Source organism: Aedes albopictus, chromosome 1, assembly GCF_035046485.1.
Source record: "Aedes albopictus strain Foshan chromosome 1, AalbF5, whole genome shotgun sequence".
Lineage (NCBI taxonomy): Eukaryota > Metazoa > Arthropoda > Insecta > Diptera > Culicidae > Aedes > Aedes albopictus.
The window spans coordinates 211315922-211343694 of record NC_085136.1 but is presented as its reverse complement, the minus strand read 5'-3'; the positions used below and the strand labels follow the sequence as shown (position 1 = coordinate 211343694).

The window sequence follows — 27773 nt, the reverse complement described above, 5'->3', positions numbered from 1 at the left end:
AAATTACAGGTTGTCTGCAGTATGGAGCTTGCTTACAATTTTGAATGCAAGAAATTCTTTTACGTAAAATCAAAAGAAATAAAATGGAAATTTAAACTTCTAATATTTCCGTCAGGTGTAGTTTTCAGAACTTCTTTCTGTGTACTCAACTCATCGAGTCCGATCAATAGATACCCATATTGCATGGTATCATACTTCAAACCGTGGGTACCATTTTGAATTATGGTCCACCATATTGGATTTCAAAATGGCGTTGGATATCGATTTTTGACTTCTGTTCATCAAGCCTAATCGATAGGTACCCAAACAGTTCAAAATTGTTAAATCGAGTTCGCTGCTACAAAATGATCTCCATCGCTTTCAACACAATCCTCCATAGGATTGTAAAATTACAGGTTATCTGCAGTCTAGAGCTTGCTTACAGCAATGTTGCGTTCAAGAAATTATTTTATATAAAATTGAATGCAATAAAATGGAAATTTAAACGTTCTAATATTTTCGTCAAGTGAAGTTTTCAGAATTTCTTTCTGTGCATATTGCATGATGTCATAGCACAAACTACCATTCCGTGGCCGCAATCTAGGATTATGATCCGCCATCTTGGATTTAAAAATGGCGTCGGATATTTATTTTTGACTTCTACTCATCGAGCCCGATCGATAGATACCAATATTGCATATTATCCAAAGCAGCATTGCTGTTAAATAGCATACATTCTGCAGTTTCCACCGCGTTCTTAGAACCCAAGCCGCCATCTTCAACTACAATACCCATATAATCACAATCTAATGAATGAGTATGACAAATTTGGTTGGAATTGGTTGAGGCATTCCAGATGCATTTTAGGGAAATAAATCTATTTCGCAATGGCCTGTGGAGCGGACCTGGTGTGATGGTTAGAACACTTGACTTTCACGCCGAGGACCTGGGATCGAAGCTTACTCCCGACAAACTCACAAAAAATGTGAGTTCTTCCTTCGGAAGGGAAGTAAAGCGTGGGTCCCGAGATGAACTAGCCTAGGGCTAAAAATCTCGTTAATACAGATAAAAAAAATTTCGCAATGGAAATTAAGCTCATCCATAGTGACCATATATGTAATCTTTGCAACACCTAGTGGACCAGTCTCAAATGATATGGTTGTTCACTAGGAACAAGTTATGAATGTAATGAACAACTTCTCAGAAGATAGTATTCTAAAATTTGGCCTAATTCTGGAAATATTAACGTCAAAAGGACTGTCCTATTAATAGCACGTTGGGCGGCTATGGGTTTCACAATTCGATACAAGCTATAATGTATTATTAGCTATAATGCGATACAGCTTTAATGTGTTCAGCAAAGTTGCTTATAAGCATATAAGTATAAATACAAACAGCTTTTCAGCTCAGTAACAGCTCGTGTTACGACAGGGTTCATTTTGGAACAAGGGCTTTCATCTAGAAATCGTGTTAATTTTATCACATTCTTCAACAATGTTGTCTCGTTCTTGAATTTCTATTGTTTTCAAAACTTTTTATATGATCGCTATGCTCTAAACAGCTAATCTCCCTCTTAACAATGATGTAATTCTTGGACGCTGCCATATACTTGTTCACATTGTTCTAATTAAAGAGCAATCATAGATTTTTCAACTAAAATTGATAGACATTTTTCTAAAAGTAAGACTCTATAAGGTGAAAGGCATATTTCATGCTTGAATTTCACGCCGATTCAATAATCAATAGCAATTTGAGTAGAAAGGTAAAGAGAGGATCTCTTATTGTTACACTCAAACAATTTCCGGGTACATCAGTTCAATTCACTTTATTCAATCCGGAAATAATCCAAACCGGTTCTGTGACAAATTAATCCAAAATGTCGAGAGTAACTCGATCATATGCCACCATAGCGTACAAAAGCAACAGTTCTTCCTAACCGCGCATAACAAACAAATAGTGCCCACTTGAAATCTCGTCTTTTCGGTCACATTTTCTTCCTACTCTGTAAGTTGCCGTACCTGAGTCATCAACTAATAGACGGTTACTTTTACTCTACTCCGAACAGGTTTCTTCGTTGGGGGATGTGCCGGGTTCGGCGTTACTGCCGGTGTCCACCGGCTATGGTGCCACAAAGCCTACAAAGCCAAACTGCCGCTAAGGATCATTCTGATGTGCTGCTACTCGATCGCCGGCCAGAACACCATCTACGACTGGGTGCGCGACCACCGCATCCATCACAAGTACTCGGAGACGGACGGCGATCCACATAACTCCAACCGGGGCTTCCTGTACGCACACGTCGGCTGGCTTATGCTGCGAAAGCACCCCGAATGCATCAAGAAAGGTCGGCTCATTGACATGACTGACATCACCAGCGATCCGGTAGTCCAGTTCCACCACAAGTAAGTTTCACCTGCATGGCGCGCGTTTTTGTGGGGGGAGGGTGCGGTAAAATGTCTCTGTTAAGAAAAGCCTACGTTCTGGAGTAACTTGTTCTCGAATGTTTTATTATACCACCATGTACTGAAAGCAGACATAAGGTGATCAGTTTTAAATCACCTTGGAGTATCTTACTCCGACATCCCCTGCCCAAGAACTTGCTCTAATGCCGCGTGCGATAACTCAAGCGAGGTGTTGTTATCTACCATTCAGCGTGTACCCATCGCATCGAGGAAAGGAAAGAAGACGACCAAATCGCACGCACTGCTTATTGTTACTAATTGAGTTGACTGACACTGACCGCTAGGAAGATCACAAGGCCTCGATAGGCTAATGGCATTAGCACTTTCATGGAGGGTTGCATTTCAGAATAGACTAACCTGACATTGTCATTGAAGCACCCTTGACAATAGCAATGAAAACGACTAAATAGCACCGTATAACCCATAACTGTGTAAGTTGAGGTGTGATACGTGCAATGCCATGGCCAGACATAAAGGGTTCATCGTTTCACAGAAAGGTGCTACAATGCCCAAAACCTGTATCTGTAATAATCCGGACAAGCTAACACTCAGAACTTTGCAAATGATACGTTAAAATTGGTCATGTTTGGTCTGAAAACATCTCGATGATTGTTTTTATTCAATTCCTAACCGCTCTACTTAGGTCGAAAGACAAAAATAGAACGAATTCCGCTCACTTCTAACGGTGGTATTTTTTTTTTTTTCATATTTCAAATCACACATGCTACATCAACTTGTTGCTGTTTTTAAAGTAGAAATAGCAACATGGGCTTTTTCTAATGCTTTCACCAAGGTTTCCTCCGTAAATTTCAACTGGGATTCCTTCAGGAGTTCCACCTGAGATTGTCCTAGAATTGAACTACATAATGGTATTTTCCTGGAGCTCCACCCATAAATCCTCAAAAAATTCCACTTGTGATTTTTTCAGGAATTCCACATGGGGTTTCTCCGGAAGTACCACCAGGAATTTCTCCAGTAGCTCTATCTAAAATTATTAGCAGAAGTTCCTCCATCTGGGATCCAGAGTTCCACATGATAGTCTCCCAGGTGTTTACTTCCGATTTTTCACAGAAGGACCTACGATTCCTTCTGGACTTCTTCCTGGGTTGTTCAGTTCCACCAAATATACTATATTAACAATATAGGTCACTCTTAAGATTTTTTGGCGACACCTTTTTAGTGAATGTGGCGCCACCAAGCGTCAGAAGAGGTACTACTACACACTAAATGCATGCGCTATCCGAATGACGTTTATTCTGTCGAACTGTCATTGCATGGTGGGGATGCCCATTTCTTCTGAAATAATCGATTAAACATTAATCGATTTTTTTCAACTACGCAAATTAGAACAAATTTAATTCCCTCTTCTTGAACAATTACTGGCGTATATTATCGTCGCGCGACATGCGAAATTGCAGATGAGAAGTAAATTTGAACCGATAAACGTTCATAACAGAGACTAAAACACAGACGACCCAAAGCGAACTTTCCGTTAGCGAGTTATGAACGGTATTTTCTCCGGAAATCACACAAGAATTTTCTTGTGGGATCCCTTTAAGAATTGCACCCTGGATTTTTTTTCTCCAAGATTCCTCCAGAAGCTCTTGGAGGATTCCTCCTAGAATTAATTCTCGAATTATTTTAGGAACTCCTTTCGGGTTTTATGACTGCTTGTGTGATTTGATGCTGTTTGAGCAAAACTTTGTTATATTGACGACGACTGTTTTAAAGACTTTCGAATAGTTTTGGCGTTTCAATCTTTTCGGGGTCAAAAACAACTAAATGTTTTCTTCTTCCAACGTTTCGATCCTTATTGGATCTTTATTCGATTCCCTGAGGAAGATCCAATAAGGATCGAAACGTTGGAAGAAGAAAACATTTAGTTGTTTTTTACCCCGAAAAGACTGAAACGCTAAAACTATTCGGAAGCAAAACTTTGTGTAACTGTGTTGTTGTATTCTCATTTATTGCAACTTCAACAACATAATTCCCCAAAGTTTTGCTCAAGCAGCATCAAACTAGGCTAAGAATCATAATACCCATGAGTTTGCACCGTTTTAATGCAGAAACGGAGAGTTTAACATCTCACCATACAACAAACCAACTCATTACTACAAATCTAGTCTTCACTTATTCCTTCTGGGAATCCCGAAAAAAAATACTTCTGAAGACATTCCAAATGTATGGAAATCTCGGAAGGAATCACAAAAATAATTCCTGTAGGATTTCTGATACTTCAAAGAGGGAACTTCTAAAGGAATCCTGGAAAGATCCCTCGAAAAATATTTATTAAATTGTTCATATAAACGCGTTGGAGTTTTACAAAGTCACTTCGGAATTTCTCCGGAATTTCAAAAGAAGTTCCTTGAAGAATCCCAAATCTTCTCTCGGTGGGAATTCTAAAAGGTCGGAGTGAATTCCGGAAGGAACTTTTGGGAGAATACTGGTAGAAATCCCGGTTGAAATTTCCAGAAGGAGGAATTTTTGAAGGAACTTTTGGATAAATCCTTGAAACAACTCCTGGTCGTTCTTGGAAAATTTTGGAGGAATTCCAGAAGGAACTCCGGGAGGTATTCGTAAAAAAACGCCTGAGGGAATCGTTGAAGGAGCTACTGCAGGAATCCAAGAAAGACTCCATAAACTCCTATAAGGAAATCCTATAAGGAACTTTTTGACGAATCCTAGAAGAGAATTCTTGAAGATTCCTATAGAAGTAATTCATGAAGAAACATCAGAAGAAATTGCAGGAGTAATTTCAGTAGGAATCCATGGGGGTCCCTCGAAGGAACCTCTGGAGAAATTTAAGAAAAAAAACTTTAAATCAATATCTGAAGGCACACCTGGAGGAATTTCAAAAAGAGCTCCTGAATGAATCTCAGAAAAAAAACTCTAGAAGGAAACCAAGGAGAATATATCCTTTTCTAATCGGAAAATCCGTATGCATATCCCTAATAAACCAACACAATACACGCACCGTAATGTAGACGGTTCAACAATACCGCATACTGTTCGAACTGTATCCCGAATAGGCGGTTAAGCAAATCTTATGGTTATCGTTTATGCGGGATATCCGTTCCTAACCATTGCTAACTGAGTCGCAGGTGCAGTTAGACGCGATTAACGACGGTTAGCAACGGATAAATGCGGATTTTTCCGGTTAGCAAAGGAAAAGAGAAAACTGAGAAGCAACTTCCGTTAGAAAATCAGAAGGAATGCAGAAAGAACATTTGAAGGAATGCCTGACTCAATTTATGGAGGATTATCACTCTGCAGCAGGCGAATTTGCCAGAATATTTTTACTAACTGAAGTTCACCCAGAAGCCCATGACTGTATATTTAAAAACAATGAGCTTTGCAAGGATTTCGCGACGGTCGTGTAAATGTCCAATCTTTGACAGCACAATGTTCACACATCCAACAACAAAGCCGATTAGTCCGGAATAAAACAATCAGTATTCGAATAAACTCACAGTTCACTCCGGAAGAACAACGAAATTAATCGAAAATAACTCATTTTTTGTAAGCACGGAACGCTCAAACGTTGAAATTATTAAGTTCGTGCATCGGTCCATTAGCTTATGCACCCTTGGATCCTTGGATTCAATGTCTTGCACTCTGCCATAAGAAATTTGACGTGCACTTGGTTGGTGATCTTCCGGATTTTTTGTAAGCTATTCAATCCGATGTATGTATGTCAGCGTGGACATTAAGAAAGATGATAATTTAAGCCATTGTCAAAGGACAATAGCAACCACCAGGGCAAAATATAAGTAAATTTTGAGGGTGAAAATTTTATATTTCTAAGTGAAATGATATCGGTGACGTTACAACGAGGGAGCATTCAAATTCTTCTACAGATGTTTTCGTAGATGTTATCTAATGAAATATTATTTTGTTTGTTTATATAGTAAATCGATTATTTATTAATCGATTATTTGGGAACAAAAAACTTTGACACCCCTAACATCTTTTTTCGAGAAATGTCACCTTGCACGGTAAACAAAAATTGATCAAAATACAATTATTAACTTTTTCTGACAACAGGTGGTGCTGTAATCATTCGTTAACGGCGTCTCCATGTCGTTGTATGTGAAAACACGAAGTGACCTATATTGTTAATATAGTATATTTGCTGAAAACCATGATAATTGAATTTTATTGACTTTTCTCGGTGAACTTAATACTACGCAAAGAAGAAGGGAGTAACGAAAGTAATGAAAGAAATGGTGGATAGAATCGCAAGTGTGCGACGAGAGAAATTGAATAGAAGTTGAAAATTAACAGAGAGCCATAATTGAGCAACACAATCACAACAACGATCCCTTTGTCTAACGTCCTGGTTTTGAACGGCTAGCGCTAGGTAGTAGTTCGATGATGACTGCTAGTCCTAGACAGGCAAAAAGATCGTGGTTGTGATCTGTTAAATGTTGTTCGGCTTTTCTTTCGGTTCTATCGATCGGTGACACTTGTTCAGAGATTCATATCGAGCGAACGTTACTTATTTGATTTTTTCGCGCTTTCATCTCGCCTCGCATGCCCCTATTGTATTCAAAATGATCTTATTCGAACCGAGTTTTATTGTTTCTTGCCAATTGGATTTTACTTTCTAGGTTTAATCACCGCATGACTTTATGATAATTGAATTGGCAGGAAAGAATGACACTCGGTCGAATAACATCATTTGGACACAACATATAACCAAGAATGCTGAACGATTGTAGAAATGTTACTTGGGTAGGAGCATGCGTGATGAAAGCGCGAAAAAATCAAATAAGTGACGTTCGCATACAGCACATTTTATGACGTTAAAATGAGTTTCAGAAGCTTCAGGGGTTCTCACGGAGTTTCTGGAAACTTAACGAAAAGTTTTGGAGGATCTTAGTAGGGTTTGAGGGGCTTCAGAGCAGTTCAAAGTGGTTCAAGGCGTCTCATAGGCGTAGGAGCTTCGGAGAAGCTAGGGGGTTTCAAAGGGGGTTCAAGGTGTCCATTGTATTTCAGGGGGCTGCATAAGGTTCTCGAGAATTTCATGGTGTTTTATAGGGGCTCAAAGGTGTTTCAATGCATTTCAGAAAGTTTCAAAGCACTTCAGGAGAGTATAATAAAAGTTCACGGGCGCCTTTCAAGGCATCTCAGTGGGTTTTGGGAGGCTTCAAGAGGGTACCTGAGGGTTTCAGGCAACTTTCCGTGAGCCTCAAGAGATTTTAGATTGGTTTCAAGGCATTTCAAGGTGTTTCATAGAGTTTTGGGGGCATCAAGCTTCAGGGAGCTCACGGGAGTCTCAAGAGGGATTCAGGGAAGTTTTCAGAATTTTTTATGAGTTTTAGGGGAATCCAGGATGCTACAAGGTAGTTGGGTGATCAAATTCTCAGCATAAATCAATGTATGGTTGTTAAGATGTGTGGTCTTAAAAATTCGTGACTTCGTTTTACTTCTTCCGAGTACATATCGATTGATTTGTTTGTTTTTTTCTGTAATCATGTATGCTTTCATCTTACCAGAATACATATGTCTCGAAAGATTTTCAAAATGTGCTTATTATTGTTATTCATCAAAAACGCGTTATTCATCATATGATTCACACTCATCAACCAAAACTGATTCATCCTCCTGTCGCACAAAACGAAACAAGATTTCCATAACACCCAATCATTAGAAATTTAAATCTAATCTTGCCGCCAATCGCGCCTGCCGCGCCGGTACACTGCGCTTGATGAAAACGTGTCATTGCAATTAGCCCGCGTGCGAAGAGTCGACCACGCGGTGTTCCAATCTAAACCAGCAAAATTTGCACTTTCACGCAAGGCAGCATACAAGTCACATTCCGGTCCACCCGGCCGGTCCCGCGGCCCGCAAGCGTGTGAAGATTATGACCGTGACATCAGCGAACGAAGACGACTTTTTCGACTGTTTTCGACATCTCTCGCTCTTCGCCACATCTGATACGTGTGTGTCTTCTGCGGTCTACCCGTTCCAAACATTATATAAATCTGTCGAAAAATCAGCTGGCTTGCTTCTCCAACGCGTTTCTAGCGCTTCGTGCGGAGCGGAGGCCAGAAAATGGTAATCACGTGATGTGGAAATGGTCGTCTGGTAGTTCGATTTCGATAGGTTTCGATCTGAGACGAGACTCGCGAAGACGGTCTTCTTTTTCTCCACTTTGTTATTTTTTTCTTCTTCCTATCTGTGTTGACATTATGTTTTGGGCTGATGGTTCAAACACGTACGTGACCGCATCACCTCACATGCAGTGTGACTGAATCCCATTCACGCACAAAATCATGTTGAGGTGAAATTTTGCATCGCCAACAATCGCCAAGCAAAGTAATCATTGGAATATTTTGTTTTCAATTTATTTTTTACAGTACAGGAGAAGAAAATGCTGCTCGGAGTGAATTTTGGCTTCAGAATTTATCTCGGATAGCAATACTTTACTCGTTTTAGGTAACGTAATTAAACGGGCTACAACTGACAGCTCAGTTGGGCTGCACTTGACGTTGCTTTTTTTCCTCTTCGCGAGTCTCGTCTCAGGTTTCGATGAGGAACCGATTGGAAAAAACAGAGCCTTGAGGAACGTGGCTTATGTCGCAATGTTATGAAACTCTATCGTTAACGACGATGAAGACCTATGAACTTAGGACTTAGCTTATGTAGGGCGCGGGCCCATTTGGGCAGGGGGTATCAGGTATCAGTAGGTCGGCTCCAGAAGCACGTTCTCCTCCATTTGGGAAATTTGTGCCATCATTGGGCAGCGGTTCCTATTATATGCACTTTCCGCTTATAACTAAGTCAAAATTGATTGAATTTTACGTACACGGTGAGGTACGTACAGCATCTAGCCGTGTACAAAAAATTAAGTCAATATCCATAAAATTGGTTGAAAGGTGTATACAAAAAGTTTGAAATTATAAATCGGATGAGGGAGGGCTCAAAATCTAGGTTGAACCGTTGAACCCAAGTTAGGCAATGGAACCATTCCGATGTTTGACTTAGGGACACCATCATCTTTTGGACCCCATGGCTTTGCTGTGTTGAAATGCTTTTAACAAAAGACCTTTTCAGTCGAACCGATTAACAGCGAGATATTCATATGAATCTTAATATTGTACAGACAAAGGTACAGTATTATTCTCTGGAACCGTAAATCAGTGGTAACATATGGTGCGATAACAAAGCTTTTCGAGGCTATATAACTGAAATTTCAGACTGCCGAAAATAAGCCCGAAAAGTTGCCGCTTAAAGTTGCGTACAATATTGAGCACAATTTATTATTAATTAAATTCGTTGAAGTTGTGTGGCATCGTCCAGTGCTGCCACTGGCTGATGGGCATTCCGGTTTCCACGGTGTTTGGCGATTAGGGGTACTATGGACGGACACCCTAAGAAAACTCAAGAGGGGAAATTGTGTATTTTCGGCAGTTTTGTTCTCTTCGTCATGGGGGGTTTTTTGAAAGCTGTTGAACTCAAAATTGGCCTTAAATCCTTCCCAACCAAGCTGAATTATTCGACCAAGTTTCAGGAAAATAAGCTGACAAAAACCTCCCATGACGAAGAGAACAAACCTGCTGATAATACCCATCGTCACCCTATATTCTCTCAATATGTTTCAATCATTTACAGCAATTATTTTTTTAATGTGTGGAAAAATGAATTGTGTGTTAAGGTTATGCTAACCTTAAATGTTGGCATGACTGCCAGATTTTTGTTTTTCAATTTACTCATAGTTTACAACGAAGCATAAAACACTCATACCGATTCAGGAGCGTTGCAGGGGGTTTCATGGATTCATGGGTTTTTATGATTTTTATGTGGAATTCCTAGCGATCTCAGAGAATTTCATGTGCCTTCTAGGGGTGTTCTAGTGAATTTCAAGGGCTTTTCAGGGAGTCTCAAGGGAGCGTCCTTGGGGGTTCCATGGATGATACATGGGGTTTAAAGGAAGTTCCAAGGTGTCTCAGGGGTTTCAGAAGCATTTTCAATGGGTTTTCAATGAGTTTCACGGCATACCAGGGAATTTTAGGGGCGTTCCAAGAATGTCCCCAAATATCTCAGGGAGTTCCATGAGGTTTCATGGGCACGCTTTGCTGAAGCGTTCCACCAGATCACAGGGGGTTTCAAAGATGTTCGTTTTGGGAGTTTCGGGTGCCATCTAGGGATGTTCGAAGGGGTTTCAGGGTCGTTTAAGTGGATTTTGAAGGCTTTCCAGTGAGTCACAGTGGGTATCATGTACGATCTGATATCTGGGGTTTAGAGCATTTCAGAAGTGTTTTAGGTGATCTCAGTGATTTCGGAAGTGTTACAAGGGGTTTCAAGGGGTTTCAGTACGTTCCATGAGTATTTCATGACATTCCAGAGTGTTTCATGGAGTATCAGGGGCGTTTCAGGAATGTTCCAGGTTATCTCAGGAGCTTTCAGGGGGTTTTATGGACATACCATGGGACATACATTGTCATGGGATTTTCTGAGGCATTCCACCGGATCAAGTACGTTCCAGGTGGTTACAAGGGCGATTCATGGGATATCAGGGGTTTTATGGGCGTTCCACGGGTTTTCAGCGGGATCCAGAGGAGTTCAGGGGTGCTCCAGTAGATTTCAGTAAGCTGCAGGGATCTCAAAGGCGTTGCAGGGTATTCCATAGGGTTTCAGGAGAGATCCGTGAGAGCTCCAGGGGATCAAAGGTGAATTCAGCTGCGTTTCAGGAGTTTTAAAGTGGGGTTCAAAAATGTTTTAACGAAATTCACAGGAATGCATATGCGTTTCAAAGGTTTTCCAGGGGATCTCTGGGGATGTCATGGACGTTCTGTGGTTTCAGATGCATTACGACTGTGTGTCATGGGGTTTTCAGCACCATTCCTGAGGTGTTCCACGAAGTACCAAGAGGTTTTAGAGGACTTCAGGACTACTCTCGTCAAAAACCAAAAAAAAAATGATTTGATGCACCACTTAATTTCAATGTATTTAGCTGAGATTTGATAAGTGACTTCTTTTTGGATGCAAATCGCAATATGGAGTGAACTTGAGGATCAAAGAACATTTTTGAAAACGTGTACAGGCCTACTCCAAAGGCATTCCAAGAATGTTACAAGGAGCCTCAGTGGGCTTCAGGGCGTGTTGAGGAGGTTCCCGAAAGTTGCAGATGATTTCAGTAGGGTTCCAGATGGTTTCAGAAGCGTTCCAGAGCTTGCATGGGCATTCCAAACAGCTGTCATACGCCCTCAAAAACCCCCTGAAACTTTTTTCAAAGAACCCTTATTCTCAAGAATCCACCTCAAGGAAAACCAACCTGAAAGGCTATGTGAAACTCTCTGATTTATAAGAAATTTTGAAATACTGTTGGTATTTCAATGACTTTTATGGAAAAGTTATAATTTAATTGGAAATTTCAAGAAAATACTTCAGTATGGGCACATGGAAATTTGGAGTTTGAATATGTAATGTGAAGATGCCACTGCAGAATATTAATATTTGCATAAAATTCTAGTGGCTTGTTGCGGAATGTTTCGGTGATTTATTTTTCGAAAATTTTTCCAAACATTCGGTATTTTGCCAGAAATTTCCAGAATTGTTTCAAAGTTCCTCCCGAATTTTTGAATATGTATTGGTTCATAAATCAAACCTTTATTATATGATTTAGTCAAGTCATTCTGATTTATTGATTGATTGATTTATCTTTATTTGAGAGACTTTCAGCCCTTGGCTGGTTCGTCTCTTCAAGTCATTCTATTCTACGTGGAAAGATTTCGGAATCATATGTTTATAAGTTTATATTCATTAAGACAATTTTTATGTCAGATGGATCAAATCAATTATTTATCTTATTTTATCATTTATTTATCCCGGTTATTTATCCCGGTTTTTTTATATTTCGAGAAATTTTCTTCCGGGATTTCTTCCAAAATTCTTCAAGAAACTCCTTCCGGATTTCTACGGGGGATTTTTTTTTTTAAATTCATCCAAGAATGCCTTCCAAAACTCTAGATGGAATTCATCCCAGAACTTTTACAGACATTTCTCCCTGAATTCTTCCCAGAATTCTTCTAGGAATTTCTCCAAGAACTCTTGCAAGGATTCTTTCTAGAATCATTTTAGATGTTTCTCTCAGGAATATAATTTCTTTCGGGCGTCTTCATATAATTCTAATTTCAGGCACATTTCCCGGATCTTTCCAATTATTTCATCTGGATTTTATTCTGCGATTTCATTCGGAAATCTTCCAAACCTTCCTTCTAAATTATTACAAAGACCCTTCACGGATTATTTCCAGAGATTTATCTTGGATTTCTCCTGAAATGCTTGGAATTGTATAGGGATTCACCACATAATACTTCCAGAGCATCTTCTAGACTTCTTCAAGTAATTCCTCCTATGATTTCTCCCGAATTTCCGACAGGGATTCTTCCTTAACTTATTCAAGTATTCCTCTCACTATTTTTTCTGAAAATTATTGAAGAATACCTCTCCCGGAATATTTTTAGCAATCTCCCCTAGAATTCTCCCTGGGATTCCTTCCGGGATGTTTCCAGGGACTTCTTTCAAAATTATTCCAAGAACTCCTTTCGTATTTTTCCGGGGTTGTTTTCCAGGAAATTTCTGGTGATTCTCGCGGACATCTGCATTCGTCTCAATGTTCTTTCAAGAATTTGATGGCAATTTTCACAAGGGTTTCTCCTAGCATAGGTGCCAACTTGTATACTAAATGGGCGGGCAGGCCGAACTCTTTAAAATTGGTAAGGTAAAATTGGATGCATTTACCCATATTTTTTTTTTGGCTTTTATTTTTTTCTGAAACAACAGAGCAATATTTTTAAATCGATTTCCTTACACAGTCGAAGGAAAGATCAAGGTGGGTACCTTCTGAATTGTTACTCGATTGGAAATGTTTGTCAGTGTTTCAGAAACCATTTCTTTCCAAAATTTTGCTTAAAAGTGGTTTCTGTGAAACTGATAACAATTTAGATACCATGATCCTTCCTCTAACTGTGTTCGGAAACTGATTTTGAAACATTGCTCCGCTTTGTTAATAAAAGAATCGAAAACCAATAAATAAATAAATGCACCCAGTTTTGCCTAAATAGTGATCTCTGAAGCATTCCCTTCAACTCCTTCGGCAGTGCTCAATGACTTTACCGCTATTACTCATTTATCTGCACACTAAGACCGCTCAGCACCTAGAATGTATATGACCTACTCATAAGTGCATAATTTCCAGACTACACCAAAAATGTGTAACAGTAACACATTCACAAAAACACCTCGTACACTCTTCTAGATGCGAAATTTCGATATTTTTTGTTTACCAAGGTCACTAGTAAACCTTGCTAGATTGCCGCACAACATTTTTTTGCGAATTTCACCATTTACTATTACTATAGGAGACTCTTGTGAACTGCAGATCAACATACACCTCGCTGTTACCACAAAGTTGTGCTTGCTCTAAGTGATCTCACAATTGCTTGTTATTATCCATATGAAATATTCTTCGAAAATTTTCTTTCCCTGTACATCTGTGCGAAGAGAAGAAGTTTCTTTCATTGCTCGCCAGCAAGAAAATTTTCTTTTCTTCGAAGAAAAAGTGCGCCGGAATTCGTTAACTGGTTATTTGAAAAGCAGAATTTCAGACCGTATCGAATGTTATACTGAGGGCTTCTTTCTGGAAGATACAGCTGGTGTTGTTGTTTATTCTCGTAAATTAAAACTACATCTGTCTTACTCACTTGGTAGACACTGTACCGTTTTTTCAAGCGAAATTTTGTTGTTATTTTTATTCCTTTACATATCTAACCTAAAACATGGTCAAGCGATTTCTAGAATATAACTTTTGTAGCATCAGATCGCTTCGCAGTCTTCGACAAAGTTCTTCAAGACATCCTCCTAGACTATCAAGTAGATTATACTTTTACATAATTGGATACATAGAGGCGACAATCTGCACCGACAGGTAGTTCCCGTAAGTCAGCTAAGGATTTCCCAAATCCGACCGAAACGATTGGCCCAAACGTGTACCAGACGGCGTGAACCTTAAAAACCCGACAGTTTTAAACTTGTAAATTGTGTAACTTGTTGATTAGCGTATCGAACCCTGAAGATGGTAGCCGGATCGAAACGTCGGCGATGATAAATAATTAATCAACGCAATTAGTCAAACTGCAAGCCGAAATTCTCTAGAAAAATAATTGAATAATAATTGACACATTATAAGAAAAATGCAAATAGGTATGTTTTCTCATGCAAAAGTCCATACAAATTTCAATGAAAGAGAAAAAAGAGCATGCTTCTGAATCAGCAGGACAGAATACACTGGTAAATGTTTTATTGTTCTATGATTTATTATTAAAATCGATTGCTATGCAAAACCCGCTGCGTAGAATATATGTAATTGTACACCTCTTTAGCACCTAAATCCTAAAGTGATGCGATTTAACAATACTTTTTCAACTGTGTTGAACAGAGATTTCTAGAAAATTTCCACGTTGTTTCCTTCAAATATTAATTGAGACCAGTGAATCAAAATTCAACCATCGTGCAACAATAATGACAATGTCGCAACCTGTATTTGTTACGACAAACAAACCCATGCGACATAAGTTTGTCCCAACTTGAAAATAATGGGATTAACATCGTACACCACGAGTTTAGTGATTTTTAAGCCTTGCATTGCGATTTTCTAACGGTAACTTCGAGTCGGTAAACACTGCAACTCTGGTGAAGCTCAATCATCAAACAGTTTCGACTTTGGGTTAGCAATAATTGATTATTCACGAGTTGAAAAGTACGCAACAAATTCAGCTTCCGTTTTGTCTGCAACAAAAAATATCGAGATCATGTCATTATCTGTTACCAGTAGGGATAAAGAGTAATCGTCGCACCTTCTTTGTTGCTTGTTTTGTGCCTCTTTTGTCTGACAATTTTCTTCACTGATTAAGACCCTTCAGATAATGTGGTCTTTCCCAGTCAATACACGATCGCATTTGATGTTCAAGGGTGCTTAATGAGAAACATCAGAGGATACAAATATGGCTGCCACAATGACCGCCTTGGACCCCTACTCACGTTTTCAAGAGCGCTAATCTTAAAAATACGTAAACAAATGCCGTCGATTTGCAAAAGCTGCCTCTTTTTGCGAGTGAGCAAAGCAAGGATTAACAAGTACGGCTTGGTTCGATGCTTCGTTCATCAGATTTGTGCCTCTAAAGTTTGTATGCAAAATTGCAATAGGATTTCTTGATGTTTCACCTTAAGTGGAGACGATATGCGTACACTTTTCACGCGAATAAATGGAAGCATGTACGAACACATATGGCTTCCACTTCAGCATCCTATTCTACATCAATGGGGGCTGTCTATTTTTTACTTAAGGAATATTCGCTATTTTTCGACACCCCTTCTGAAAATCAAAATATGTTTGTATGGCACGCAAGATTTATCAAACCATCGCCGCCCCCTATAAACCCTTACGTAATTAATATACAGCCCCATATACGACTTCGTGATTGCTGGGTTTTCAGATTGTATGCTATATGTTAATCTTTATCGTAAGCTTTGGCAAATTCCTCTATTATGCTATCATACTGTGAACGTTTTTAACCAGCACAACTAACCATTTCTTCCATTTTATCCATCGTCCACAGACACTTCATCCTGATGAAGATCCTGTTCTGCTTCTTCCTGCCGACCTTCATCCCGTGGTATTTCTTCGGCGAAACGTTCACGATGGCCTTCTTCAGCCAGTGCTTCGTCCGATATGTGCTCAGTTTGAACTTCACCTGGCTAGTCAACAGCGCCGCGCACATTTACGGCAACCGGCCCTATGACCAGTAAGTGTTTGCCTTTTGAAATTTCTCGTCTTATTTACTGTACCTAATTGAGCATCAATTTACCAAATACCCAACAGGCGCATCCAACCGGTGGAAAACAAGGCCGTTTCCATCGTGGCCATGGGCGAAGGATGGCACAACTATCATCACGTGTTTCCGTGGGACTACAAGGCGGCCGAGCTGGGCAATTACTCCGTCAATGTGACCACCTTCTGGTTGGATGTGTTCGCCAAGATCGGATGGGCGTACGATCTGAAGGAACCGTCGAAGGAACTGGTGCGCCGAACGATTGAGAAATACGGTAAGTTTGAATGTTTTCTTTTAATGTATGTACCTAACTTTGAGAAGAGTCGGCTATTTAAATCATAAATGTCAATTTCTTGATTTTGCTTTGGCTGACCAAGCCGTGTGGGAAATTACACTGTTCAATAGTGTAATGCAATCATGTTAATTCAAAGACAGTAAGCGGAAAACATTTCTTTGTAGTCATACTGGATGGTAAAATCATTAAAAAAGCACATCCAAGTAAGAATGTTTGTCACGAAAGATGATTAAAAGTTCTATTTCAATATATAACATTGGAACAATAAAATTACCTTACCACTCATCATACGAACTTTGCGATAGCAATACCATGATAACGATTACACATAGAATACATCATCTTAAAATACCGAATATCCCGAACAGCAAACGTTTTTTTTTTTTCGAAATTTAAAAGAAGATTTCAGCTCCAACTGTGGCTGTAAAAACTGTAATAAAACCTAAAAATTTACAATCTATATTGGTATCAAGATTGCGCTAAGGGATAAAAAAATACAGTTTTGAAGTTCAATAAACCATTATTAAATCATCAGCAATCATCAATTATTCAAGACCTGTTTTTCCTGTTTTTCTTGTAGGTCCCGAAGGTCTAGGATTTTTCTTGAAATTCCTACTGCAGTTGCTGTTGGAGTTTTTTTTTAAGAAATTCTTTTACGTTTTCTGTAGAAGTTCCTTCATATTTTACTCAAGAAGTTTGTTCAGGGAAGTTTCCCGGAAATACTCCAGAAGTTTTTCTGGGATTTTTTACGCATTCGATCTGGGTTTCCCCAGAACATTTTTTTTTGTGGAAATGGCTAAAGAATGTTTTCAGAAGGAGCTCCAGAAGGAACATTAGAAATATCTACTGAGGGAACCTCAGAAGAAAGCCCAAGAGATATCCCAAAAACAACTGCTACAAGAATCTCAGAAAGATCTTCTTGAGAGGCCCAAAAATCAATTATCTGGAGGAAACACACGCAGCACCTGAAAAAATAAAAGAAAAACTTTATCAGCCATCTCGGTGAACAAAAATTGAGGAATTCGAAAAGCAACACCTTGAAAAATTCCAGTACATTACATGCATTTATTTGTTCAACATCATTAAGACAAGACATAATCAACAATAGTACGCCACAATACTCGGTTTGTTGCTGCCGCTCTCCATCCTCGGTCGCGCCCAATGCTCGCCAAGTCACGCTCCACCTGGTCCGCCCATCGTGCTCTCTGCGCTCCACGCCTTCTTGTGCCAACAGGATCAGTTGCAAACACCAGCATTGCAGCGTTGTTATCCGGCATTCTTGTAACATGCCCTGCCCACCGTATCCTTCCGGCTTTGACCACCTTCTGGATGCTGGGTTCGCCGTAAAGTACAGCGAGCTCGTGGTTCATCCTTCTCCGCCACACACCGTTCTCCTGCACACCGCCGAAGATCGCCCTTAGCACGCGTCGCTCGAAAACACCGAGTGCTTGCAGGTCCTCCTCGAGCATGGTCCATGTCTCGTGCCCGTAGAGGACCACCGGTCTTATTAGCGTTTTGTACATGGTGCATTTAGTGCGTGGGTGAATCTTTTTCGACCGCAGTTTCTTCTGGAGCCCGTAGTAGGCCCGACTTCCGCTGATGATGCGCCTTCGAATTTCACGGCTCACATTGTTGTCAGCCGTCAATAAGGACGAATTCCTCCACCCCCTCGAAAGTATCCCCGTCTATCGTAACACTACTACCCAGACGGGCTTCGCGTTTCAGGCGGGTGTACAGCTCTGCCACCGTTCCAAATGTTCTTGCAATAATGTCCATGTCGTCCGCAAAGCACACAAATTGACCGGATTTTGTGAAAATCGTTCCCCGGCTGTTGAGCCCGGCTCGTTACACCTTCCAGAGCGATGTTGAATAGTAGGCACGAGAGTCCATCACCTTGCCACAGTCCCCGGCGAGATTCGAATGTACTGGATAGTTCACCCGAAACCCTTACGCAGTTTTGCACACCGTCCATCGTTCACGCAAAGAAATTAGAGCTATTCAAAACTATAATAGTTTTTGTTGCATCAAAAAACATTTTTTTATTGTTTTAACAAATTTATTAGTTAAAACAATTTAGAGTTTTTTTCAAAACCAAGCGCTAATATTATTGATGTTCTGAGCACATGACGTGACACCGCCATTTTGATTTCGAACGTAATCGGCAAAAGTGGAAATAATGGCACCAAGAGTAGTCCACAATAGAGCAGTGGATAACTAATTCAAGAACTTTGGTAAGTGATTGCCTTTAATTATTTCACTACTAATGGCTTATTATAGCGAACTGTTGTTATATTCTAGGCTTGATTCTATGAATCTGCAGCCGAAAACACGAGTATAGAACAAGCGGATCATCATAGGTAATTTTTGTTTTTACATTTTATCGCTTATTTTTCTGCTCATTTTTGATATATTTGCTTCCAGAGACTGCTGAAGACCAACCACGTTATAGAAAGCACCTATCTGCATCATATACCAAAAAGAAGCTAGCATGTAAAATAAAATACATATCAAAAATAAAATAAACAATAAATTTAGATTTTTTTGCTTTTTTCCCCTTTTCTGATGCAGAAAATAAATCATTCTAATGAAAAAAATACAATTTGATTCAATGTGAAATGCATTATTGCATCAACGAATGAACTTTATTGTTTCAAAGCATTATTTTTGTTGTTCCAAAAGATATATTTTTTAAAACAACAAAAATACTAGTTTACCTGCTATTTACCGTAGCTGTCAAATTCAACAATATTTTTTGTTGAATCAAATTCACGATGCAAATAGAATCAATAAAAGCATATCATAGGCCGGCAAATAATGCAGCATTTTTATTGAAGCAATACAGAAAATATTTATGATTAAAATTCTTTTTTCTGCGTGTTGCTTTAATCGGTCTAGTCAGCTTCCCAGGAAAGACGTTTTCGTCCATGATTCTCCCTAGCTCTGTGCGGTCGATACTGCCGTATGCCACCTTGAAGTCGATGAACAGGTGATGCGTTGAAACCTGGTATTCACGGCATTTCTGGAGGATTTGCCATACGGTAAAGATCTGGTCCGTTGTCGACCGGCCGTTGATAAAGCCGGCTTGATAACTTCCCACGAACTCAATCGTTTTAGGTGACAGACGACGGAAGATGATCTGGGATAGCACTTTGCAGGCAGCATTCAAAATTCTGATCACATTCTAAATGGTCGCCTTTCTTGTGAATGGGGCAGATTACCCCTTCCTTCCACTCCTCCGGTAGCTGTTCGGTTTCCCAGATCCTGACTATCAGCCGATGCATACAGGTGGCCAACTTTTCTGGGCCCATCTTGATGAGTTCAGCTGCGATACCATCCTTACCAGCTGCTTTGTTGGTTTTGAGCTGGTGAATGGCATCCTTAACTTCCCTCAGCGTGGGAGTTGGTTCATTTCCGTCCTCCGCTGCACTGGCGTCGTCGTTTCCTCCGTTGCCGTGGGCTCCCGTACCTACGTTCTCCACGCCGTTCAGGTGCTGATCGAAGTGCTGCTTCCACCTTTCGATCACCTCACGTCCGTCCGTCAAAAGGCCTCCGTCTTTATCCCTGCATATTTTGGCTCGCGGCATGAAGCCGTTGCGGGATGCGTTGAGCTTCTGATAGAACTTCCGTGTTTCTTGGGAACAGCACAGCAGTTCTATTTCTTCACACTCCGCTTCTTCCAGGCGGTGCTTTTTCTCCCGAAAGAGGCGGGTCTGCTGTTTCCGCTTCTGTTTGTAACGCTCCACGTTCGGTCGGGTCCCTTGCTGCAGCATTACCGCCCTCGCTGCATTCTTCTCCGCCAAAACCGTTCTGCACTTCTCGTCGAACCATTCGTTCCGTCGATTCCGTTCCATGTATCCGATGGTGCTCTCGGCTGCGTCGTTGATGGCTGCTTGCACTGGACTCCAGCAGTCCTCTAGAGAGGCCTCATCGAGCTCGCCCTCGTCTGGCAACGCGGCTGCGAGATTCTGCGCGTATGCTGAGGCGACATCCGGTTGTTTCAGTCGTTCTAGATTGTACCGTGGCGGTCGCCGGTACCGTACATTGTTGATGACGGAGAGTTTTGGGCGCAGTTTGACCATCCCCAGATAGTGGTCGGAGTCGATGTTGGCGCCACGCTGGGTCCTGACGTCGATAATGTCGGAGAATTGCCGTCCGACAATCAGAACGTGGTCGATTTGATATTCCGTCTGCTGTGGTGATCTCCAGGTGTAACGATAAGGGAGACTGTGTTGGAAAAAAGTGCTACGTATGGCCATATTTTTGGAAGCGGCGAAATCAATGAGTCGTAGGCCGTTTTCATTCGTCTGCTGGTGGGCGCTGACCTTACCAATCTTCGGTCTGAATTCCTCCTCCTGGCCTACCTGAGCTTTTAAATCTCCTATGATGATCTTGACGTCGTGGCTTGGGCAGCGATCGTACTCGCGTTCGAGCTGCGCGTAAGATGCGTCCTTGTTATCATCAGTGCTTCCGTAATGTGGGCTGTGCACGTTTATTTTGCTGAAGTTGAAGAATCGGCCCTTGATCTTCAACCTGCACATTCTTTCGTCGATCGGCCACCAAACGATCATGCGCCTCTGCATATCACCCATCACGATGGAAGCTGTTCCCAGCTCGCGTGTGTTGCCGCAGCTCTGATAGATGGTCCTCTCTCTCTCTCTCTCTCTCTCTCTCTTCTTGGCGTAACGTCCTCACTGGGACAAAGCCTGCTTCTCAGCTTAGTGTTCTATGAGCACTTCCACAGTTATTAACTGAGAGCTTCCTCTGCCAATGACCATTTTGCATGTGTATATCGTGTGGCAGGCACGAAGATACTCTATGCCCAAGGAAGTCAAAGAAATTTCCTTTACGAAAAGATCCTAGACCGACCGGGAATCGAACCCGTCACCCTCAGCATGGTCATGCTGAATACCCGTGCGTTTACCGCCTCGGCTATATGGGCCCTTCTGATAGATGGTATGATTCCTCTAATCGTTCGCACCATGGATCCTGTCCAACACACCTCCTGCAGTGCTATGATGCCGAACCCGCGGTCCTTCAGTAGATCGGCGAGTATGCGAGTGCTCCCAATGAAGTTGAAAGATCGGCAGTTCCACGTACCGAGTTTCCAATCGCAAGTCCTTTTTGTTCGCTGGGGTCGTTGCCGTTAGTCTCGGTTCGTATTATTCTGTTGCTGATTTTCCGTTACAATGGTTTTTACGGCTGGCTCGTAGGGCCTGACACCAACCCCCTACTTTCCGGAGGACCATAGTGCACAGTTGAGCTTAGAGTCCTTCCCTGGTACTCGGACGTTGATCAGCCGCCCCTAACATGGGGATCAGACGCTGTTGTGAGCCGCTCCTCCTGGAGAACAGACGCTCAGGTTTGCCGAAGCAAACCCCCCCCCCCCTTCCCTGTCAGCCTTCGACCAAAGTTCCCGCCGGGGTTGGTTACCCGATCTTCCCTAAGGTTGTTCATAGTTTCCAGCCGATACCGCAAGGAGGTAGGGATAGGAGTTGCTGGGCAGAGGCTAGTGGATCACAATGGGATCTGAATTGCGCAGCATACCCAGCCTTTACCGTGCTGGGTTTTAGAGACATTTCAAATTAATTATGATGATTTCAATGGCGTTTCAATGGGATTGCGGAGGTTTCAAGGGCGTTTCGAAGCATTTTAAGTCAGGGTCGTATCAGGGGGTTTCAAGAACACCTTTGTATCAAAGGGTATTTCAAGAACGATTCAATAGATATGGTGATAGGGTCTCTTAATCCTTAATCCTGTGAAACTTCCTGAAATGCCTCCAAAATCCCCCTAAAACCCCCTTCCAAGTAACAAAATTAATTTTCTAATGCTTTTGAAGTATTCTTCAACGCCTGTTCTTTAAAACCTTGCATAAACCAAATTGCTCTGCAACACGACATCAACTCAACCATAAACCCGCCATAAGATCAAAGAGGCCCATCCTAAGATGCTCTTGGAGAGTTGTTTTTAAATTTCTCTTAAATCTTGTTGTACTTCCCAAGTTGTCCTCAAGGCGAATTGCTTTCTCCTTGTAGAATTCTTCAAGTGCACGATAAAACGATAATAAATTTGTCAGTGTTGTTGCTGAAGCAGCTTTTATGTCGACAGAAAAGTTTGGTGAATTAAATTCGAATTAAAAACGCAATGAAAATAACACATTATTGTTATCGGGATTAACTTATTACACAAATTGGAAATATTTCCGGGGTGTAACAAGGATACCAAATGCCAAACAAAATTCATCGTATATATGTTGCAAGATACTTCCAAAAATTGCAACGCGCTTCCATTGTAACGCCCTAATAAAATATTAAAAATATTTTTCCTGGTCATGCGAACATTGATTACAAAATACTTGCACGTATACTCAAGCAAAGAATGGAAAAGATTATGACATCTAACAACATCCTTAACTCTAGCCAAAAGTGTTCAAATTCTAAAAGGAACATATTTGAGGCCGTTTGTGTTATAAAAGATCGAATTGCAGAGATAAAGTGTAAGAAAAAGACAGGAAGGCTAATTTCTTTTGATCTTGACCATGCTTTTGACCGTGTGAATGTGAAATTTTTGTTGAATGTGATGCGTAACATGTGTTTTCACCCAGGTTTTGTGTCTATCGTTGAGAAAATTATGTCCATGTCCAATTCTCGAATACTGATAAACGGAAATCTCAGTCCTGAAATTCCTATCCAAAGATCTGTCCGACAAGGTGATCCTTTAAGTATGCACCTGTTTGTCCTTTACCTCCATCCCCTCCTCGAAAAGCTCACTTCCATCTGTAATAATGTACTAGAACTCGTTGTGGCTTATGCTGACGACATTTCCATAATTGTGGTGGATGATGCAAAGTTGGATCTCATAAAGAAGGCGTTTGTGGAATTTGGACTATGCTCTGGAGCTGTGCTAATATGGCTAAAACATCATCAATACTCATCGGAGTGCAACGGAGAACACAAGCGGTGGAATGGCTCACAAACGAAGAACGCGTGAAAATCCTGGGAGTCGTCTATTTCAATTCCTTGAAGCGCACAATTGATTTCAACTGGGCCGATGTTATTAGGAAAACGACCCAGCTAATGTGGCTTTTCCAACAACGGAGTCTAAGTATCCATCAAAAAGTGATACTAGTGAACACGTATGTTACTTCTCGACTGTAGTTTATGGCTTCTGTGCTCAGCATCCCAAACTCTTCAGTTGCAAAAATAACCTCACGAATTGGAAACTTCATTTGGGCACGTTATCCTTGCCGGATACCCATTGAACAATTGGCTCTACCCGTTTCTAAGGGGGCCTAAATCTTCACCTGCCGTCACAGAAATGCAAGGCACTGTTGCTCAACCGTTTTCTACGATGTCTGGAGTACACCCCATTCGCTTCATCTTTCTTGGACCAATTCCAAAATCCTCCAAATGTCAGTGGAATCCCAGCTTTATATCCTTGCTTGAAGCTGATTGCAAGAGAACTACCGTATCTGCCAGAAAACATAACCAGGAATCCATCGTCTCCAGCGGTACTGGATACATTTCGCAACACAATGCAAACTCCAAAAGTTGTTGCAGAAAATCCTAATGTGCAGTGGTCCAGGATTGGGCGAAACGTTCGGGCTTTGACATCAGCCGAGAAATCCTCCTACTATCTTATCGTCAACGGAAAAATCCCACACGCTGCTTTGTTTTATCGACAGAACAGGGTAGACACTCCCATGTGCATCCATTGCACAACTGTAGAGGAGGATCTTGAACATAAGTTCTCAACGTGTGTCCGTGTACGTCATCTTTGGAGCTATCTTCGTCCGAAACTGGAAGCAGTCTTGAACAGAAGAGTAAACTACAAAATGTTGTCATTTCCAGAGTTTAGGAATACTGATTCCATTTCAAGAAACAAGGCTCTAAAAATGTTTATTGTATATGTAAACTTCGTTTTAGATGTCAAAAGTAGTTTTACAGTAGAAGCTCTTGACTTTGTTTTAAGTTGTTGTTGTCCTTAGATTAAAATGAACTAAATAAATGTGTTTAAAAAAAAAAACATTGCTCATGAGTTTTCTCAACATGGCTTCCATTGAAATCTAGGCCGGTGGTCGGTCCATCATCGATGGTTTTAATCAACATCACCATAAGATCGTCTTAAATTTCTTTCAACTCATGCCAGAGCTAAAAGCATAACTCAAGAATACTAGGATTTATAACGTTCTCAATGCAGCCTGGTTGGCCTCCATCAAGAACGTCTTAAATTTATTTCATCTTATGCAAGGGAAAGAAGTATTACTCAAGAGTACTCAGGTTTATAAGGTTCTTGATGTAGGTTTATGCAAACTCCGCCGAGAACGCCATAAATCATGTACGCCAAATTGTAAACAAACAATAAATTATCGCACCGCGGTGGATTTTCTGTTTTCTCGTCCGATGAATTTAATTATCAGCCCGGTACCGTTGCCAACCAGGCAGACCTTTTTCGATAACCGGCCTTGATGCGGTGCAGTGCCTCATTCCTCCGGTCAGCACTTCCAACAGGTAAGTAGTTGTTGATTTTGAAGATCGATGATTGGAACCCCGATTGCACGGGAATCGATGTCCTGGATGACCACACCCACCTCATTTCGGATGCTGCAACCGGAGGAACTTGGCACTGCACCGCGTCGCGATTGGGTTTCCGGGTAGGTGTTCTTGATTGGCAACAATAATGGAATGATGAGAATCAAAATCTGATGCTTGAGTTTTTTCGTGTATTTTTCATGTACCAAACTGTTCTCATGCGAGAACAGTTGCTCTTGATCAAGAACGGAAGATTGAAGATAACTACAGGAACCTTATAAAACTAAAAATAAGTTCAACAGTTCTTGTCGTGTTTATGGTTTTATGAACTGAACCTTAAGTATTCTTGGAGGTGTTTTTAAAACCACATATTGACGAAGAATAGTTGTGCTCAGCTGAAATTCCGATAAGATCAACTAGAATATGCAATGTTCCGATAAAACTATCATAAAAACAAATAAAACCAAATAGAATTAGGATTGTTACTTGGGCTCGGACCCCATGTAACACACCTGAGATTCTCGGAATCCCCCGCAACGCCTCTGAAACCAGCCTAGAAAGCTCTGGGACTTCCTGAAATGCCTCCGAAACCCCCTTGAGACCCATTCGGACTCCTTGTAACGTACATACGTGAGACCTTCGGAAACCCCCGAAAACGTACCTGTAACGGCTAAAAATTCCGTCGAAAATCTTCTGCAATGCTTTCAAAACCCCCCGCAGACCCCCGAAAACCCCCTGAGATCTCCTGGTACCCCGCTGAAACCTCTTGGGATCCCCTGAAATGTCTCTGTAACCTTCCTTTGCTCTACCCTATAAATACCCCCTGGCCACCGTTGGAATAGTCCCCGTCATTATTAAATATTCGTAAACACAATAATGGCTTTGAGTAACTTTCTCTCTTTTTATGTAGAGCATAAAAAAGGTGCACAATTTAAAAGTGCATAAAAATAACATGCATAAAAGAGGTTGTAGTGTATTTTTCTATCAAAAACTGTTTCCTTCTTGCATGTTTCAAAAATGGATGGAAAATAAAAATTAAAAAAAAATAGTTAGAAGATTTATTAACAGTAGGCTACTTGCAAATTTTTTAGGCTAGTATAGTTAGATTTATACAGAAATAATAAAAAACTAAAACTAAAGTTTTTGTAAAATTAAAATGACATGATGTCTTACATAGATCCGCGAATATTACTTTTAGAATACTTTTTCTTAAAGTTCTTCAAACAGCTTGGAACATCTTTGCAGACATCATTTAAATTTAACAAACCGTTCTCAAGTTATGATTTCTTTAAAGAAAAAAAAAAGGTTTCTTTCAAGCATTCTTTTCAAAAGTGAGGTGAAGAATATTGCGAAACAAATGACATAAACAATTTTTGAATAGAAGCTGAGCATGAGCAAAATTTTAATTGAATGGAAAAAAGTCGCGTTTACACGATTCGTACATTGAGCTAGAAATGTTTTATAAATTTCAAATAAGAAGATGACAATGAAATCAATTATTCATTTTAACTGCATATATTTAATGTTCTTAAAAGCAATTGTTCATTCAAAAAAAAGTAATGAGAAATATGTCTGCGTGTACTCAACAGGTGACGGAACGCATCTGGCGATTTCGACAAAGGACCGAATCGAAGTGCCCGATCCAGAGGAATCCAAGTCGCTGTAACGGGGGAGAAACTGGTAGGAGAAGTAGGTGATCTCCTACGAAACAGTCTTTAATGTGATCGACCAAATTAGTTTTCAGTTCTTGGGATTGGCTATGCTGAACCAGATTTTATATGAAGTAAGGATAGAATCACTGAGAAGGGTCTCGTCGAATGCAAAACTTATTTAAATAAAACTGTATTACTAATAGTACTTTTCTACTAAATTAAACAATGAAAAACATCTAAAAAAAACCTGCGCTTTTTCCTGGTGAGAGCCAACCGATAGAGATGATTGAAAACGATTCCATGTAGATGATCGCTACATCCGCTGGCGTGATAATTGTTAAATTTATTACAGATCCAATTGTTTAATACTATGTTAACGCGTTGTATTTGTGAAACTCTATTGAAGAAAAATAAAACTCCAGTGAGGTTCAACTGAGCACTTTCGATTATGTTATTTTGCCGAGGATCACGACAGGTAAGTGGAGAATTCGTCAACGGCAAACCCTCATAGTACTTACCTTAATGCTTCCGGTTTCTCTGTTGATGAAAGACTTTGTGGTTCAGGTTTCGGATTAGCCTGCGTGACCTAACTGAGTGAAATCACATAAAACGTTTTCTTGATTTGTGGGACGACAATCATCGCTTTCAACGTTGACCTAATCTTCGATGTCGCCAATCAAACACAGCATACTCTCTAGACCAGTGTTTCTCCATCAGCGTCAAACAAAATCAAATGGATTCACGCAATTCTTCGGTAGTAGCTCATTCGAAAAGGTTTCTCAAACTTTCCCTTTCAATGTTCGGAAGTAAAATAAGAAAACAAAGCACACACCAAACGCTTTCAGCAATATTTTGCTGAATTTTGCCGAGCTGAAGGGTTTTTGCTGAACTTTAAGCAAACGTTACAGGTGATTAGCAGAGTTTACTGAACAAATCAGCAAAATTTTGCTGATTCTCTGCAAATTATTTTCTGAAACCAGCTCGGCAAAATTCAGCAAAATTCTGCTGAAACCCTCAAT

At 40.6% G+C, this 27773-nt stretch overlaps 1 protein-coding gene across 3 annotated transcripts in view; it reads left to right on the top strand.

Annotated features, from left to right (window-relative positions):
• LOC109430325 (acyl-CoA Delta(11) desaturase) overlaps positions 1 to 26980 on the top strand; it is an 83215-nt gene extending 56235 nt beyond the window's left edge. For all 3 annotated transcript variants that reach the window (XM_029867068.2, XM_029867067.2, XM_029867070.2), the window contains exons 2-5: positions 2045 to 2381; positions 16067 to 16252; positions 16330 to 16553; positions 26692 to 26980. In XM_029867068.2, coding sequence (XP_029722928.2) covers positions 2045 to 2381; positions 16067 to 16252; positions 16330 to 16553; positions 26692 to 26768 — 824 coding nt within the window. In that variant the 3' untranslated portion in view covers positions 26769 to 26980. The remainder of the gene's footprint in view (positions 1 to 2044; positions 2382 to 16066; positions 16253 to 16329; positions 16554 to 26691) is intronic.
• The last annotated feature ends 793 nt before the right edge of the window (positions 26981 to 27773 follow it).